Raw genomic sequence first — 15,614 nt, forward strand, 5'->3', positions numbered from 1 at the left:
TTGACAAAGAATTAGAATTCACAAGGCATTTCAATTACTCACTTGAAAAATGGCCGTGGTCCACGCCGTTGCTGCTCCCCACCACCTCACAGAGCTGCGTGCTTGTGATCAGATTGTGCATCCCGAGAATAGCTGCAGAGACATTAGAGTCAGTTCTCCGCTCCTGCCGTCTCTAAGCCCCGGCGCTTCTACTGTTTTTACATGGAGTCCCGCTGTGTCTCACTCAGGCAGGCCTCCAACTCCTGGGCTGAAGCAGGCCTCCTCGCCGAGCCTTCCATGTAGCTGTACACATAGAGATGTGTGCCCAGGACCCAAATTGCAAACGAAATTTTTTATTAATAATTTTAACATTTTCCTACTAATCTGAAAATGGACTTTATACACCCAAACAAGAGGGTGGTGTGGGGGTAGTGCTTAGAAATCACCAACTATCTCTCCTTTATTTTCAGCAACACCCATGTTATTTCCTAGATATCTTTTAAGTTAGACAATAGTGTGAGCCAGGCTGATCCCAAATAAAAGCCTGTGCTTAGCTCCACCTGGTGGCTAAAAGAGGAAACTGAAAGATCTGCTTGCGGTTCACTGTTTCAGTTTGTAGGAACCTAACACTATACAAAGTCAGAGTCCAAGGCTAGGCCTGGTGGCCCGTGCAACTATACTAAAAGTATTCTTATGTCCTTTCATTAAAATAAAACAGCATCTTCAGAAACATTCTTTTTTTTTTTTTTTTTTTTTTTACCCCAAGACAAGGTTTCTCTGTGTAGCCCTGGCTGTCCTGGACTCACTTTGTAGGCCAGGCTGACCTCAACCTCACAGCGATCCACCTGCCTCTGTCTCCCTGGGTGCTGGGATTAAAGACGTGTGCCACTGTTCCTAGCTACATTAAAATCTTTTGATGTCTTCTCTGATGAAGTTTCCATTTGCCAACCCACTAGTCCTCTGTCCTCAAAGAACACACAACCTCCTGTAGCTGCGACACTACACCTCTGCCCCTTTTCAAGGTCCTTCCCAAGAACCCTCACTCTGCTTTCAAACATGTCAGTTCTTAGAGTTATCTGGCATGAGGGTCTCCTTACAGATCACATTTTCTACCAAGGAAAATGGGTATTTGCATAGTATGTAGGGAAGAGCAGCCTAGTAGGAAGCTGGCAATGGGAAGACAAGAAGTCTGCAGTGTTCCATGCCACTTCAGCACAGTTAGGAAGTGAATACAGTTCCTGAGTTCATAAAACAGAGCACAAGTGGACCCTGAAGGCTGTTCTAGTGCTCAGACGGGACAAGCTCACCAGCTGATGGAATGGCTTTTGTTGTTAGAAAGACTTTAAATTACAGCAACATAGAAAACAAAATTTTTTTTAAAAGATATATTTATGTATTTATTTACTTACTTATTTATTGTGTATACAATATTCTCCTGCATGTACAACTGCAGGCCAGAAGAGGGCACCAGATCTCACTACAGATGGTTGGGAGCCAACATGTGGTTGCTGAGAATTGAACTCAGGACCTTTGGAAGAGCAGCAAGTGCTCTTAACCCCTGAGCCATCTCTCCAGCTCGAAAATAAAGAGGTTTTGTCACTATAAAATTTCCCCATAGAGAGTACTTAGAAGAACCCTAGTGTCAGATTTACTGTGGCAAGTACAAAGCACGCACTGTATAACACATGCGCGTGGGCCCTGCACTGCTCTCCCCATGCCACACTCACTTAAAACTCCCCTGTCTTAGGAGATACCTGCAAGGTCACACAGCTCTGTGTCGGAAGCACTTGTCAAAGCTTCCTCTAATTCTGGATCAAGGGATATAGTTTCTTCTGCAAATGTCTGCACCGGCTTCTGTTTGGGGATAAAAATTTTCCCTGAAAAACAAAGCATCATTGGTTATTCATCACCACTGCTACTAAGTCATGAGCATCTCTGCCCTTCCAACAAACACTAGGCAAGGCATGTGCAACTGAAATGGACAAGTCGGCCAAAATCGACACCCACAGCAATATACAGGCTATACCTACTAGGGAGAAAGAATCACTGAGAAATTCTCCCACCTCTGAAAATAAAAATGGTTCTTTTTATTTTCTGTTCTATTTTGAGATGGAATTCCACTCGGATGCTGAGACTAGCCTAGAACAACTCATAATCCTTTCACTTCAGCCTCCTGAGTGCACAATGCCCAGTTCTTTTGTGGAGCATTTATGAGTTATTTCACAAACACTGAATCAATATTTAAATGAAGCTAGCTGACTAAGCATCCAAGCACGTGGGAAACTAAGGAAAAAGGACCAGCAGCTTCAAGCCATCATGAGCAATGAGCTCCAGGACAGTTTGGCAAAGGAAAAAAAAACAAAATCCAAACCAACCAACGCACGCACGCACGCACGCACACACACACACACACACACACACACACACACACACACACACACCAACAACAAAAACTCGAGGCAATCTATAAAACTTCAAAATTAAAAAATTAAAATGGGGCCAGGCAGTGGTGGTGCATGCCTTTAATCCCAGTGCTTGGGAGGTAGAGGCAGGTGGATGTCTATGAATTCGAGGCCAGCCTGATCTACAGAACAGGTTGCTGAACAGCCAAGGCTACACAGAGAAACCCTAACAAGAAAAACAAAAAACCTAGGGGGACCCAATTACCTTTTTTGCTAGTTTTTTCGAGACAGGGTTTCTCTGTGTATCCTTGGCTGTCCTGGACTCACTTTGTAGACCAGGCTGGCCTCGAACTCACAGGGATCTGCCTGCCTCTGCCTCCTGAGAGCTGGGATTAAAGCCAGGTGCCACCATGCCTGGCTGGAATCCAATTTCTTATTGCTAAGCTATAAACTGTTATAGTCACTTGAGGAACAGCAGTGACAATTCTGGTTCCTGAAACTGAGTTCTGCTGTGCACTGTGCACTGTGTATGCAAATACTGACTTCTGTACCTGGGGATCTGGCTGCGCTCTGGACTTTGGCACTGTCATTGTTATGAAGTATCCCCTGTCCTGGTGTGCTGTAAACAGTTTTCTCCATCACCTTCTGATCGGTCAAATTAAGGGCTAAACAGCCAATAGCTGGGCAGGAGAGGATAAGGTGGGATTTCAGAAGCAGGGTGAGACTAAGATGGCAGCGAATTGGCCGCGGGGCTGGGGATAGGCCAGGCCAGTTTTGTCAGGTTAGAATAGTGTCTGCCCAGCTGGAGCGCCTGAGGCTTTTAATAAACATAAAGGTCTCCATGGCATTATTCAGAGCAAAGGTAGCATTGAAAACCCTACATTTTACTGAGTTCTAATTGCAAGGAAATTTCTCTTATGTCCCAAGTGGTGTCCTAAAACTTAGCAACTGTTCATTTGAAGCGAGCACACCAACAAGCTGTGAGGTAGAAGCAAGGAGACGGGAAGTTTGAGGTTACACTGAGCTTTGAGATCCTGTCTCAAAAGAAAAAAATCAAAACCAAGTAATTTCATGTCTCTGCTATCTTTATTTATAAAAAGCTCCCCATCTTTTTATATATGCTGCTGTATACCTTTCTATCAGATTCTTTGGCTATTTTAAGTCATAATTAAAGAGTCTCTCTTTGTAGCCCTGACTACCCTGGAACTCACTACGTAGACTAGGCTCGCCTTCAACTCACAGCAATCCATCCACCTGCTTCTGCCTCCTGAGTGCTGAGGCATTTTCTGAGAACATAGCAGGAGTTTCTTGTCAAGGTCTGAGAGTTGGACCCCGAGATTCTGGAAGAGCTGCCTACTTTTCTGTGACTGCGTCCCCGACAATAGAGCCATGACTCCAAGCTCTCTAGGTAACTAGACAGCTGTGTCCCGCCTCCCACTCACTGCCTTTTATATCTTGTGAAACTTCCTCCCACTCCCATCTTATCTTGTCTGCCTTCCACTTGTTGAGGGGGAGGATGAGGAGGATGCTGCCCTTCCCATAGTCTCTCCCAGCTGACAGGCAAGCCTTGGGGAGTTTTTCCTCTTCACTTCCTCTTTACTTGAAGTACCATCCACAACACTAAATGTAGATTGTGTGTGTCTATTGCTGCACTGTACTTAATGCCTTAGCTGTGGCTACTTGATTAATAAAAATTCAGAAATACTTAAAGTGCTCAGTAGACACATCCAGTGTGAGATCTGTGATAACCAGTCCGGCAGATACTAGCCAGTTACTGTTTATCCGGTTGTTTTAGTTGTTATAACTTGGCTGCGAAGTACTTCAAAAACTCATGGACATAAGCCCTGCTTCCCAGCTGGTGATCCAGTGTTAGTGACGGGATCCTGAGGGCTGTGACCTAACCCCTGGGTGGATCTGTACGGTGATGACCCTGGAATGTAGGGTGGGAAATGAGAAGACTAGTTACAAGCAAGTTACTGGAGAGGTCTGGGGAGATACACCTTGTTTCTAGGCCCTTCCTGGCTGCCATGTGGCCAGCCTCTTTGCTCCACAACACGCTCTTATCACATTGCTCTGTTTCACCTTAGGCCCCCAAATAAAGACCGGTCCACCATGTACTGACACACTTCCAGGGCAGAGAGCAAATACAGACTTTTTAGGCACAGGGTCGCACCGTACAGTCTTGAATGCAGAGATCGCTCTGTGTCTGCCTCTGTCTCCCAAGTGCAGGGCTAACGGTGTGTGCCCTTCAGCTGTGACGGTGGAGAGTAAGAATCTGTGGGTGGTCCTGAACAGCAGCAACAGTGTCTATCTTAGCGCTGAGCTCATGAAGTACACGACCCTGCTCCACTAACCCTCCATAGTCTCCCTCCCTTGAGATTTCTCAAGCACAGAAGATATCTGTGTTCTGGTCATCGCTGGATTCTTTGTAGGACACAGTAGGCCTTCCAACCTGCTGAATAACTACTTGGTGAGCAATTTTTTAGTCTAAGTGGCCTCATTTTTTAAAGCATAATTTGAACATGTTGGTTTAAAGTAGGATACCTAAGAATAAAAGTTCTCAAACTTTTATTTTATGCATATGGGTGTTTTGCCTGTCCGTATGTGTATGTACCACATGCATGCCTGGTGCCTACAGAGGCCAGAAGAGGGCATTAGATCCTCTGGAACTGGAGTTATATATAAATGGTTGTGAGCTGCCAGCCGTGTGGGTCCTCTGTCCAGCCCTGGAATAAACGTTTCCAAACTTTTCTTTCAGTAAGTTGGTAGCTTAAAAACTTAATTATTTCTAGTAGGAGGCCTTCCTGCCAAAACAAACAAATGCCAAGCTATATATGGCAGTATATATAACTGATTCAAAATATTGGGATCCTGGTAATTTAAAAAACTTTTTTAAAACTATTTTTATATGTATAAGTGTTTGGTCACATTTTTGTATGTGCATGTTTGGTGCCTATAGAGGATAGAAGAGGGGGTTGGATCCCCTGGAACTGGGTTTACAGTTGTGAGCCACTGTGTGTGTACACTGGGAACTAAACCTGTGTCCTCTGTAAGAGTAACAAGTACTCTTAACCCCTTAGCTATCTCTCTCTCTAGCCCTTTAGAGAATCTTTTATTATTGATTCATAATTAAAGGCAAATCCAAATAGTTGTGTCCTAAAATCCTCACAGTGGTTATTACTACAATCTAACGGTCTACAGGGGGCTGAGAGTGTGACCCTGTGGCAGAGCACGTGTTCAACACGCACACGCTCCAGGCTTGACATCGAACAACAAAATGGTTTGTCAGAGGTATGACTTCTCTGGCTGTTCTGTTTCCCAGGGCTCACGGCTGCCTGCATTCCCTCCTGTTGATAGCTGGTTCTAAGTGAAGAACGCTTACAAGACTTGGCAGCAAACTTTGAGAAATTCTAATATCTGAGTTCTATCCCAGAGACTCTAGTTTATTAGTTGGTCTGATGTGCTGTTGGGAGCATCTGCATTCCAACAGACAGCAGGCAAGGCTGAGAATCACTGGATTATGGCATTCATTGACTAAACAAAACCACAATCTATTTGTCACAAGAAAATTACATATATCAAATATTTAGATTTTGCCATTCTACAGTGTGGACATATATAAAAAGTTTTGTTGCATATTATATATATATGTACACACACACACACACACACACACACACACACACACAATTTTTGTCAATTAAAAAAAGGAAAGCTGGTATGGCCTTATGTGGGAAGTAGAGGCAGAACTTTCAGGTCACTCTAATGTCTAAGGCCAACCTGGGTTTTAAACAGTATTTTTAAGACTTTGTCTTAAAAAGTAAAACTAGAAAAGAAAATGACAAAGAAAGAAAACTCTCAAATAGCTGCTCTCCTCTTAGAGGAGCTGAAGGGATCTAAAGCACTGTAAAAATCTAAGATCTTCATTTTTGTAATCCTCACCCACACTTCTTGAAGTATTATTCATATCTGATTTCCCTCACCCACAAACTTTTGCTAATGTTTAAAAATACAAAATAAATATTAATACAAAAAAACCCAAAATAGGCTAAACAAAATTTAAAAAGACATGGAAATTTTAACATACATTTTTATATTTATTTATTTATTGGTTTTTGAGACAGGGTTTCTCTGTGTAGCCTTGAACTCACAGCGATCCACCTGCCTCTGCCTCCCAAGTGCTGGGATTAAAGTGTCTCCCCTGGATGGGGAGACCTGGTGGTGCTCAGGGGAAGGACAGCAGGCTACCAAGAAGAGACTTGATACCCTATGAGCATATACAGGGGGAGGAGGTCCCCCTCAGTCACAGTCATAGGGGAGGGGAGTAAGAGGAAAATGAAAGGGAGGGAGGAATGGGAGGATACAAGGGAGGGGATAACCATTGAGATGTAATATGAATATTAAAAAAAAGGTATGCGTCACCATGCCTGGCTTATATTTATTTATTTTTTATCAAACTCATTTTATTAGTTCTTTGCTAAATACAGAGATATGGTATTTTTACTATGTTTTTAAAGGCACTAAAAATAACAATAATCTCCACATGGATAATGATTTTTGATGAACTGACATTTCCTTCCACGTTTTAAATATAACTTGATGCCTTATTTCTAAATAAGTTCAGCTTTAAAAATGAGCTGTTATAATCTTACTAGGATATTGAAAGGTGGCAGCACACAGACCAAATGTTATTTTCAAATGGTTCCTGACATGGACTCGGTACCTGTTTCTCTTTGTGTTGGTCTCTCCATATGTATTAATGTGATAATAATAAAAAGTAATTACTTCATTCTGTTCTTTTCCAATGAGAGACAGGAAGGGAGTGGACCCAGATGGGAGGGAAGTATGAAGGACGAGGAAGAGTAGAGGGACCAGAGACTGTAATCAGGATACAGTGTGTGAGAAAAAAAAATCTGTTTTCAATAAAAGGGGAGTAGGGCTGGGGATTTAGTTCAACAGGTATTAGTTTGCCTAACATGTGAAGTCAGGTTGGATTGTTGGTGCCAAAAGGAAAAAAAAAAAAAAAGGCAAAAAATACAAAACAAAATTTCTACTCAATAATAAAATAAAAAGTAATTAATTTGTTTTTTCTTTGTAATTAACATATAGTTAAGAGATTAATTTTATAAGGAAGTATAAATTTGGTAGGATCTAAGTTTAGTTTATGAATATAGAATCTATGGGCTCTTTCTAAATTTTTTTACATGACTGATTTATTATTTTATGTGCACTGGTATTTTGCCTGCATGTATGTCTATTGAGGGTGTCAGATCCCCAGGAACTGGAGTTACAGACAGTTGTGAGCTGGCATGTGGGTCCTAAGAATTGAACCCAGGTCATCTGGAAGAACAGCCAATGCTCTAAACTGCAGAGTCGTCAAATTTATTTTTTGACTTGAATTCTTTTCAAAATCCCAAATGATCACTTTATAGGAGGTGACAAGCTAATCTGAAAATTGATATGGAAATCTAAGCAAGCCATGCTACCTTGAAAAGAACCAATACCTGAGAACTCACTCTTGACCATTTTAAGATTTAATGCAAATCTACTATAATTAAGCCAGTACTATCAGGTAGAGGAAGAGATATTTAGATCAATGGAATAGAATCTATAAGTAAACTCTTATACTTTGTGAAACTGATTTATCTTCAAGGATAGTTCAATTGAGGTCAGTAGACAGCGGGACAGTCACATGCAAAACCCCATCAAATTAGAGGCCCCTTCCAATCACAAGTACCGATCCTATCAAATCAGAATGCTGGGTGTAATGGTTCACACCTGTAAACCCAGCACTTGGAAGACTAAGGCTGGAGGATCCCTAGGAGTTTGTGGGCAGCCTGGGCTACAGCATATAACTATCTTAAAAAGTAAAAAACCAAAAGCAACCACTCCATTTGTACACAATACTCATTGCAGTGTACTTATAACTAAAAATCAGAAATATCCCAAATGTCAAATAACAAAATAGAATGGAATATGAGTCTACTGTAAAAAGGCAGGACGGGTTGGAAATGTAGATCTGCGTCTGCAGAGTGAGAGAAGGCAGACATCAGCTCATGCCGTATATTCCACTGATAGGAAATGTTCAGAAAACACAAATCTATAGAGCCAGAAAGTAAATTAGTTGTTGCCTATGGCATAGGATGGGGATGTGGTAGAGTCACTGATTATAAACGGGTACAAGGTTTCTTTGGGGTTTAATGAAATTATTCTAAACTCAAAATTGTGGAATTGTTGTATAATTCTATGAATATGTTCAACATTACTGAATCATGTACCTTAAATGGGGAGGTTTTTATGGCATGGGAATTTCCTTTTATACAATCTTTATTAACAATAGATTTTTTAAACAATAGATTTTTAAGGTGCTTAATGTTTTATTTTTAACATTAATTTTATTTTATTGTTTCTTAGTGACTTTTGCATCATGCATCCCAATCCCACACATCTGCCCCCTGCCCTCATACCCTCCCACCCCACCCCTCCCCCACAACAGAGAAAAAAAATCTCATTGTAGTGAGTCACAATGTGTCCACACTTTGTTTGCAAAGGTAACATTGGTCTGATATGAGGGCCCCAGAGATCCTGTAGTTTTGGATCTGTAGGGCCGGCCCCTTTATGCATTCCAGCAGTAAATCAGTGAGGTAGATGATGGGGTTGGCCAATTCAAAGCACTGGATCTAGGCCTGAGAGGTTTCTGAGCTGCTCAGCTTGCAAGATCTCCCACTCTCACCAACACCGGGGCCAGCTCTCCTGCCTTCCATAGATGTTGAGTGACAAAGGAGGGGAGGAGGGCTTCTCTCCCTCATCCACGCCACCACCCTGCATACAGTGGTAGGGGCAACTTTCCTGCTCTCATGACCCCAAGGCTAGGTCTCCTGCCTGCTACAAGTGGTAAGGGGGAAAGGGAGGAGAGACAGTGGTAGGGCCAGCTCTCCCATGCTCCTATCCTGGGGGCTAGATCACACTCAACTCCATGCTCTTCTGAATACTGCAACTGGCTATGGGTAGGGTCAGCTCTCCTGCTCTCTCATGCCTCCAGGGCCAGCTTTTCCACAATGCCCAGGTGAGGGGTAGAGCCAGTTCTGCACTCAGCATGTTCCCTGGTGGCATCCAGACCAGGAACATCCACCTGGCCTTTGGTGGTAACACACTCCTCTTGCTGCTACATGGGCCCTAGGCCCAGATATGGCTTAGGTGGCAGCACAGGCCAGGATCTCACCATGGTCCCAGGTGGCATCACTGGCTACTCGCACCAGGCTGTCCCTCACTACCCTCAAGTCTGTGGTTCTGCCTGTTCATTGTGCCCACATCCTTCTGTCTCTGTTTCTCTTCCATGTCTCCACCACTCACTTGCTCCTCTTAATGACGTCCAGGGTCTCTGAGTGTCTGGGGTTGTCTCAGGAATGGTCTCAGGTGCCAGGCAGGGGTCATCTTGGGCATGGTCTCCCCGCTCCCCAGGCCTGCACAGTGCCAGTCTGGTGGTCATCTCAGGCTCACTCTTTGACTGGTAGCCCCTTGCAAGAGGGTTAACTGCCCAAGACCCATGGTCCCAGGTGGGACTTTTCTAGTCTCTGGCATGCTGCCCATCTTGGGCCTGCCTGGCGCTGGACTGCTGGTCCTTGCAGGCTCACTTTTGTCAGGGAATGTTAGGCTACTGATCACTCATGGGTCAGAACCCTGTGCAGACATAGCCTCTTTCCTGACACACCTACTGACGCACATGTGACACGGCAGGCACACCTGCAATGCCTCTAGGGAAAGTCAAAAGATGTGTTTTGCTTTAAAAAAAAAAAAATTATTTATTTATTTGTTTACTTATTTATTGTGTATACAGTATCCTGCCTGCATGCACACCTGTAGGCCAGAAGAGGGCATTAGGTCACATTATAGATGGTTGTGAACCCACTATGTGGTTGCTGGGATTTGAACTAAGGACCTTTGGAAGAGCAGGCAGCACTCTTAACCACTGAGCCATCTCTCTAGCCCAAAAGATGTTTTTTAAAGACTATTTTACACACTCTAGAAGAGGTGTGTGTGTGTGCGCGCGCGCACGCGCATGTGCCCGCCCCTTGGAGCTGGAGGAATAGGTAGCTATGTGTGTGTTTGATCATCCACAACAGTGGGAAACATGTAACTGCTGAGCTACCTTTACAGCCCCAAATAAAGCTGTTTTTTTTATTTTTGTTTTTAAACTAAGAGGGTGGGCAATGAGATAGCTTAGAAGATAAAAATGCTTCCAGAAGGACTTACATGGTAGGAAAAACCCATCTGTCACTACTCAGGCATACACATAAATTAAAAAATAAACATTTAAAGCCAGCAAACAAAATTTTTAAAAATCCCTAAAATATGTATTTTTCTTGACAAATCTGTTTGTAGCTTTCTAAAATGCAAAAGAGGAAAAGTATCTTCCCGTGGTTTAGCCCTAATGCCTCACAGGGTGGGTGAGACGCTAGGCTTCATCAGACAGATGTTAGAGAGGGCGGATGTACCACTTTTACCCCAAGCCATTCATTACCAAGTGTATTAGTGTTGTGCTGTATTACAATCTTCTTGCATGTTTTGCACAAGTCATAATTATTTATCTACCTAAATTTCTATTGGAGACAGGGTTTCTCTGTGTCACCTTGACTATCCGCAAACTTACTCTGTACATCAGGCTGGCCTTGAATTCAGAAATCCTCCTGCCTCTGTCTCCCAAGTGTTGAGATTAAAAGCGTGCACCATTACATCGGGCTATAAACTTTATATTATGAAGGAATTGATTTATAATAAACAGAACAAATTGTCATCAATTATTTTATTTAATTTTTCAGAAATGGCCTCACTGAGTTGCCCTGGCTAGCCTTGAACTTGCAAAGATTCATCTAACTTTGCCCCCCAAGTTCTGGGATTAACGGCATGTGCTACCACACAGGGCACTACATTAATATTCAATGTCCCCAAATCTGCCTTCCTAGGGTATCTGCACTTATGAACAGACTGACACACACAGATACATATAATTTAAGAAAAGTTAAGAAAAAAAACCTGTACATAACTTTCTTTTTTAAAAACCTTTAAAATTTTAGCTTTATGTGTATGTACATTTTGCCTGCATGTGTGTGCCATGTGTGTGAATACCTGTGGAAGGCATAAGAGGGCACTGGATCCCCTGGGACTAGTTAGAGATGGTTGTGAATCAGCATCTGGGCACTGGGAATTAACTTCTGTCCTCTGGAAGAGCAGCCAGTGCTCTTAACCACTGAGTCCATCTCTCTAGCTCCTGACAAAACTTTGAACAGAAGGACTTTTTGGGGAAAAAAAAAAAGCATCTAAGAAAACATCTACTTATTGTATTCTTCAGTAGCCAACATTCTATCTGACTGACTTTAATTTTCTTATTTAACAAAACCCAGGACTGGAAGTTTAAAATTCAAACTTTTTTTTTTTTAAACACTGTAGGAAAAAAAGTGACATCAGAAAAAGTGATCTCTGGGACAAGTCCTACCTCCAAATTAACAAAGGAAGCAACAAAGGAGTTTGAACCTTTGCTGTGGAACTTCAGACACCATCAAAACCCTAGATACTGCTGCTGTAAGGCATCTAACTATGATCTTTCTGACTCAATCAAGAGTCAAATGGTCTCCAAAGAAGTCATATACTCAGCAAGATGTGGGAAGCCTCTTTTAGAATATTGGAGAATATGAGTTCTCTGGAAAGCTAAGGCAAGTGAATTGAAAAGTATTTAAGAAGCCATTCATTTAGGAAAACGTGGTTAATTCACCCTGAGGAAGCAAGGTGGAGTATGTGGAATTCTTGGGAAGGAGTCAGGAATATTAGATCCTCAGAGTTGGAAAGAACAAACAAACAATCGGGAATGATAAAGTGCAGAGGGTTCTGCCCCAAGGACTAGCTGGGGGAACAGAAGTGCTCCTCAAGGGACGGCAGGGCCGGCCCATCCCTGGTGAGTCAGCAGCTCAAACAATCCAACGGAACACACCTACCTGCAGCAAATAGACTGTGGCCACGGCACTGAAGTAACGAACACAGGAAAAAAACATCCAGATAAGAGCGAGGCATGCCATGAGAAAAGGATAAAGGAGCAAAGGTGAATGGGGCAAAGCAGCCTGAAATTCAGTAAGAAATACTAAAGGCTGCACATAATGCGTCCAAGTGACAAACTCATACACTGGCAAACTCTGAGACAGACTATATACAGATGACATGTACAAGTGTGACCAGACATAATCAGCCAAAGTTATCACTGTGTATGTCCATCATTGTTAGAAAGCAGTAGACAGTCTCCTTCATCCTTGCTTTTGACTGTGCACAGCCGCAATTTTACTGTGTGTGTGTGTGTGTTTATGTGGTGTGAAACAGAGTTTCATGTAGCCCAGGCTGGCCTTGCTCTGACTTCCTCAGTGACAGGATTACAGACTGTACCACCCACCCAGTTTACACAGCACTGGGGACTGAGTGCAGGCTCTCTCATTGCACAGGCAAGCATTCTTACCAACTGAGCTATATCCTCATTACCATTTTGCAAAAGTTTAAAGACGCAAAAAGCCCACATCTAGCCAGGCGTAGTGGTGCATGCCTTTAATCCCATCACTCGGGAGGCAGAGGCAGGCGGATCTCTGGGAGATGGAGGCTAGCCTGGTCTACAAAGTAAATCCAGGACAGCCAGGACTACAAGAGAAGCCCAGTCTTGAAAAACCAAGGAAAGAAAAAAAGAAAGAAAGAAAGAGCCCATGTCTTTTTCACATTTTAATATAATATCTACAAGTGAAACAAACACACTCTTATAATTTTACTTTTTAAAGATTTAGAATTACAATGAAGGTACTTGGATTAATCTCTTCAAAATTATTTCATATCAGGATAGTATTCCTAAAGGAGCTTGTTAGAGGTATTTGAACTGAATAGATGTGTGCTGTGGGTCTGCCTAGGAAAAACACACTTAAACACACTGATGCCCCTCAGTGGTAGAATGTTTTGTTTATCATGCAAAAGATTTTGGGCTTAACTCTAGTGCTGCAAAAAAAGAATGCACTTTAGCAGTTCTTAGCATGTTAGCTCATACCAGTGATCCTAGCACTAAAGAGAGGGAGGGAAGGAGGGAGGGAGGGAGGGAGGGAGGGAGAGGGAGAGAGAGAGAGAGAGAGAGAGAGAGAGAGAGAGAGAGAGAGAGAGAGAGAAAGAACAAACAACAACCACCCACCACCACAATTCTTCCCTATTAGGTAAATTCAAGGTTGTCTTAGAAGGAAAGTGAGTAATTTTAAAAATAGCTTTCATGGGCTGGAGATGGCTCAGTAGGTAAGCCACTAAGTTTAATGATCTGAGTTCAATTATTGGGATCCACAAAGTGGAAAGTAAAAACCCACTCCTCAGGTTGTTTTCTGACCTTCACATGCACACACACCCCTATGCCCCGCCCCCAAACACACACACATATAGACAGAAAATAAATGAGTGAGTGCAGTAATAAAAAAACAAAACAAATTGGGGCTGGAGAGATGGGTACAGTGGTTAGTACACTTCCTGCTCTTCCAAAGCACCCAAGTCTCCACACCCATACTGGGCGGCTCACGACCGCAGCTCCACAACCCCATCCTCTGGCCTCGCAGGGACCCTTATACATGGGTGCATAAAACAAACACAGATACAAACATATACACACATTTAAAAAAAGAAACCCTTAAATTAAAGCCTCCTGCTTTTATTACATCCACCTAATACTTATAATTGTACCCTGTATTTTCATATATTTGGTTCTTGTTTTATGTATTCTGATTTTCTAAAAGGTTTTTTGTTTTTTAAATTATGTGTATGGGTTAGGGTTAGAGTTAGGGTTGGGGCTAGTGTTAGGGTTAGGGTTAGGGAGTTACGTGCAAGTGAGCCCCTGGGGCTGGAGCCCCGGGCAGTTGTGAGCTGTACAACATGGCTACTGGGAACTGAGTACAGGTTCTTCAGAACAGCAGCCCGTGGCCTTAACCAGGAGCCATCACTCTAGCCGTCACCGTACCTTTTGTAGTATGGCCTGCATACAAGCTAAACCTTCTTGGACACTTTCTAGCTAGCTGTGCTTTTAAGTAAAATCCTACTGCCTGTCTGAGGTTCCCCACTTCCTGCTTCTCAGGTAGCTCACGCCCACTCCTGAGCTGCTGTGTCAGCTGGTACCTTCTTGAGCTGCAACTTTAGCTAGTGAACCATTTTCCTCTGGAAAGTGAAGTTCAACTTAAGTCACGTGCTGCTCCTGTTTAGTGATTAAGGAAGATAAATCAGCGTGCTTACACGTAAGTAAATGGACAAATTAGACACTACAACATCAAGGAGTTAAGACTAGGAGTTTCCTCAAACTCATGATAAGACAGTAGCAAACAGAGCTTGCTTTGCTTTCGCTCGCACTCTGTATTAACTAGTGGGTTTTAAATAACGATTCCTTAACTTGTAGTGTGAAGTAGTGTTGTACAAAGTCTGTAATAAAACTTCACTAATGAACGGTTTAGAAACGCACTCCCTGGATAAGCTGCTAACATGTCCAAGTGTCTCCACCAGAAGAAGAAACCAAAGCTGCTGAAGGACAGCCTACTGTCCGGACTCACCTTTCTTCTCCCCCGTGTAGGGCACATAGTCTTCCCGGTCCTTATGCTCCAACGCTTCCTTCTCTAGGTAAGAAAGGAGACGCTCTCTGTCAAAGGGTCCCGTGGCGGACTTTGATGTCTGGTTCTTCTGCCGGAACCCTGCGGGCAGAAGGGCATTCTGCCAAAGAGAATGAGTCAGCCATTATGACCACCAAACCAAGAATGCCAACACCAAATGCTTCTGTAAATTTTCCATGTAAGAAAGATCAAGATCCAGCATTTATCCCAGTCTCCTGCTTAGTGAGGACTTTCGTGGGACATCCCTGTTGGGCTAGTATCCAATTATAAGTGAGTATATACCATGTGAGTCTTTCTGGGTCTGGGTTAACTCACTCAGGATGATCATTTCTAGTTCCATCCATTTGCCTGCAAATTTCAGGATTTCCTTGTTTTTAAGAGCTGAGTAGTATTCCACAGTGTAAATGTACCAGTTTCTTTATCCATTGCTTGACTGACACCTAGGCTGTTTCCAGGTTCTGGCTATTACGAATAAGGCTGCTATGAACATGGTTGAGCATATGTCCTTGTGGGGAGGCCTGGGAGCACTCAGAGGAAGGGTAAGCAGGCTACAAGGATGAGACCTGATAGGCTGTGATCATAT

General features: G+C 43.0%; 1 protein-coding gene and 1 pseudogene across 1 annotated transcript in view; both read right to left on the minus strand.

Annotated features, from left to right (window-relative positions):
• The window catches only part of Tmod3 (tropomodulin 3), a 62,551-nt gene that overhangs the window by 16,960 nt on the left and 29,977 nt on the right, over window positions 1-15,614 (minus strand). Inside the window, exons 3-5 of the mRNA XM_051140510.1 lie at window positions 14,975-15,131; window positions 1,734-1,856; window positions 43-132 (exon numbers count right to left, since the gene is read on the minus strand). Coding sequence (XP_050996467.1) covers window positions 43-132; window positions 1,734-1,856; window positions 14,975-15,131 — 370 coding nt within the window. The remainder of the gene's footprint in view (window positions 1-42; window positions 133-1,733; window positions 1,857-14,974; window positions 15,132-15,614) is intronic.
• Window positions 10,027-10,146, minus strand: LOC127184524 (uncharacterized; annotated as a pseudogene).

This window comes from Acomys russatus, chromosome 32 (genome assembly GCF_903995435.1).
Source record: "Acomys russatus chromosome 32, mAcoRus1.1, whole genome shotgun sequence".
Taxonomy (NCBI): Eukaryota; Metazoa; Chordata; class Mammalia; order Rodentia; family Muridae; genus Acomys; species Acomys russatus.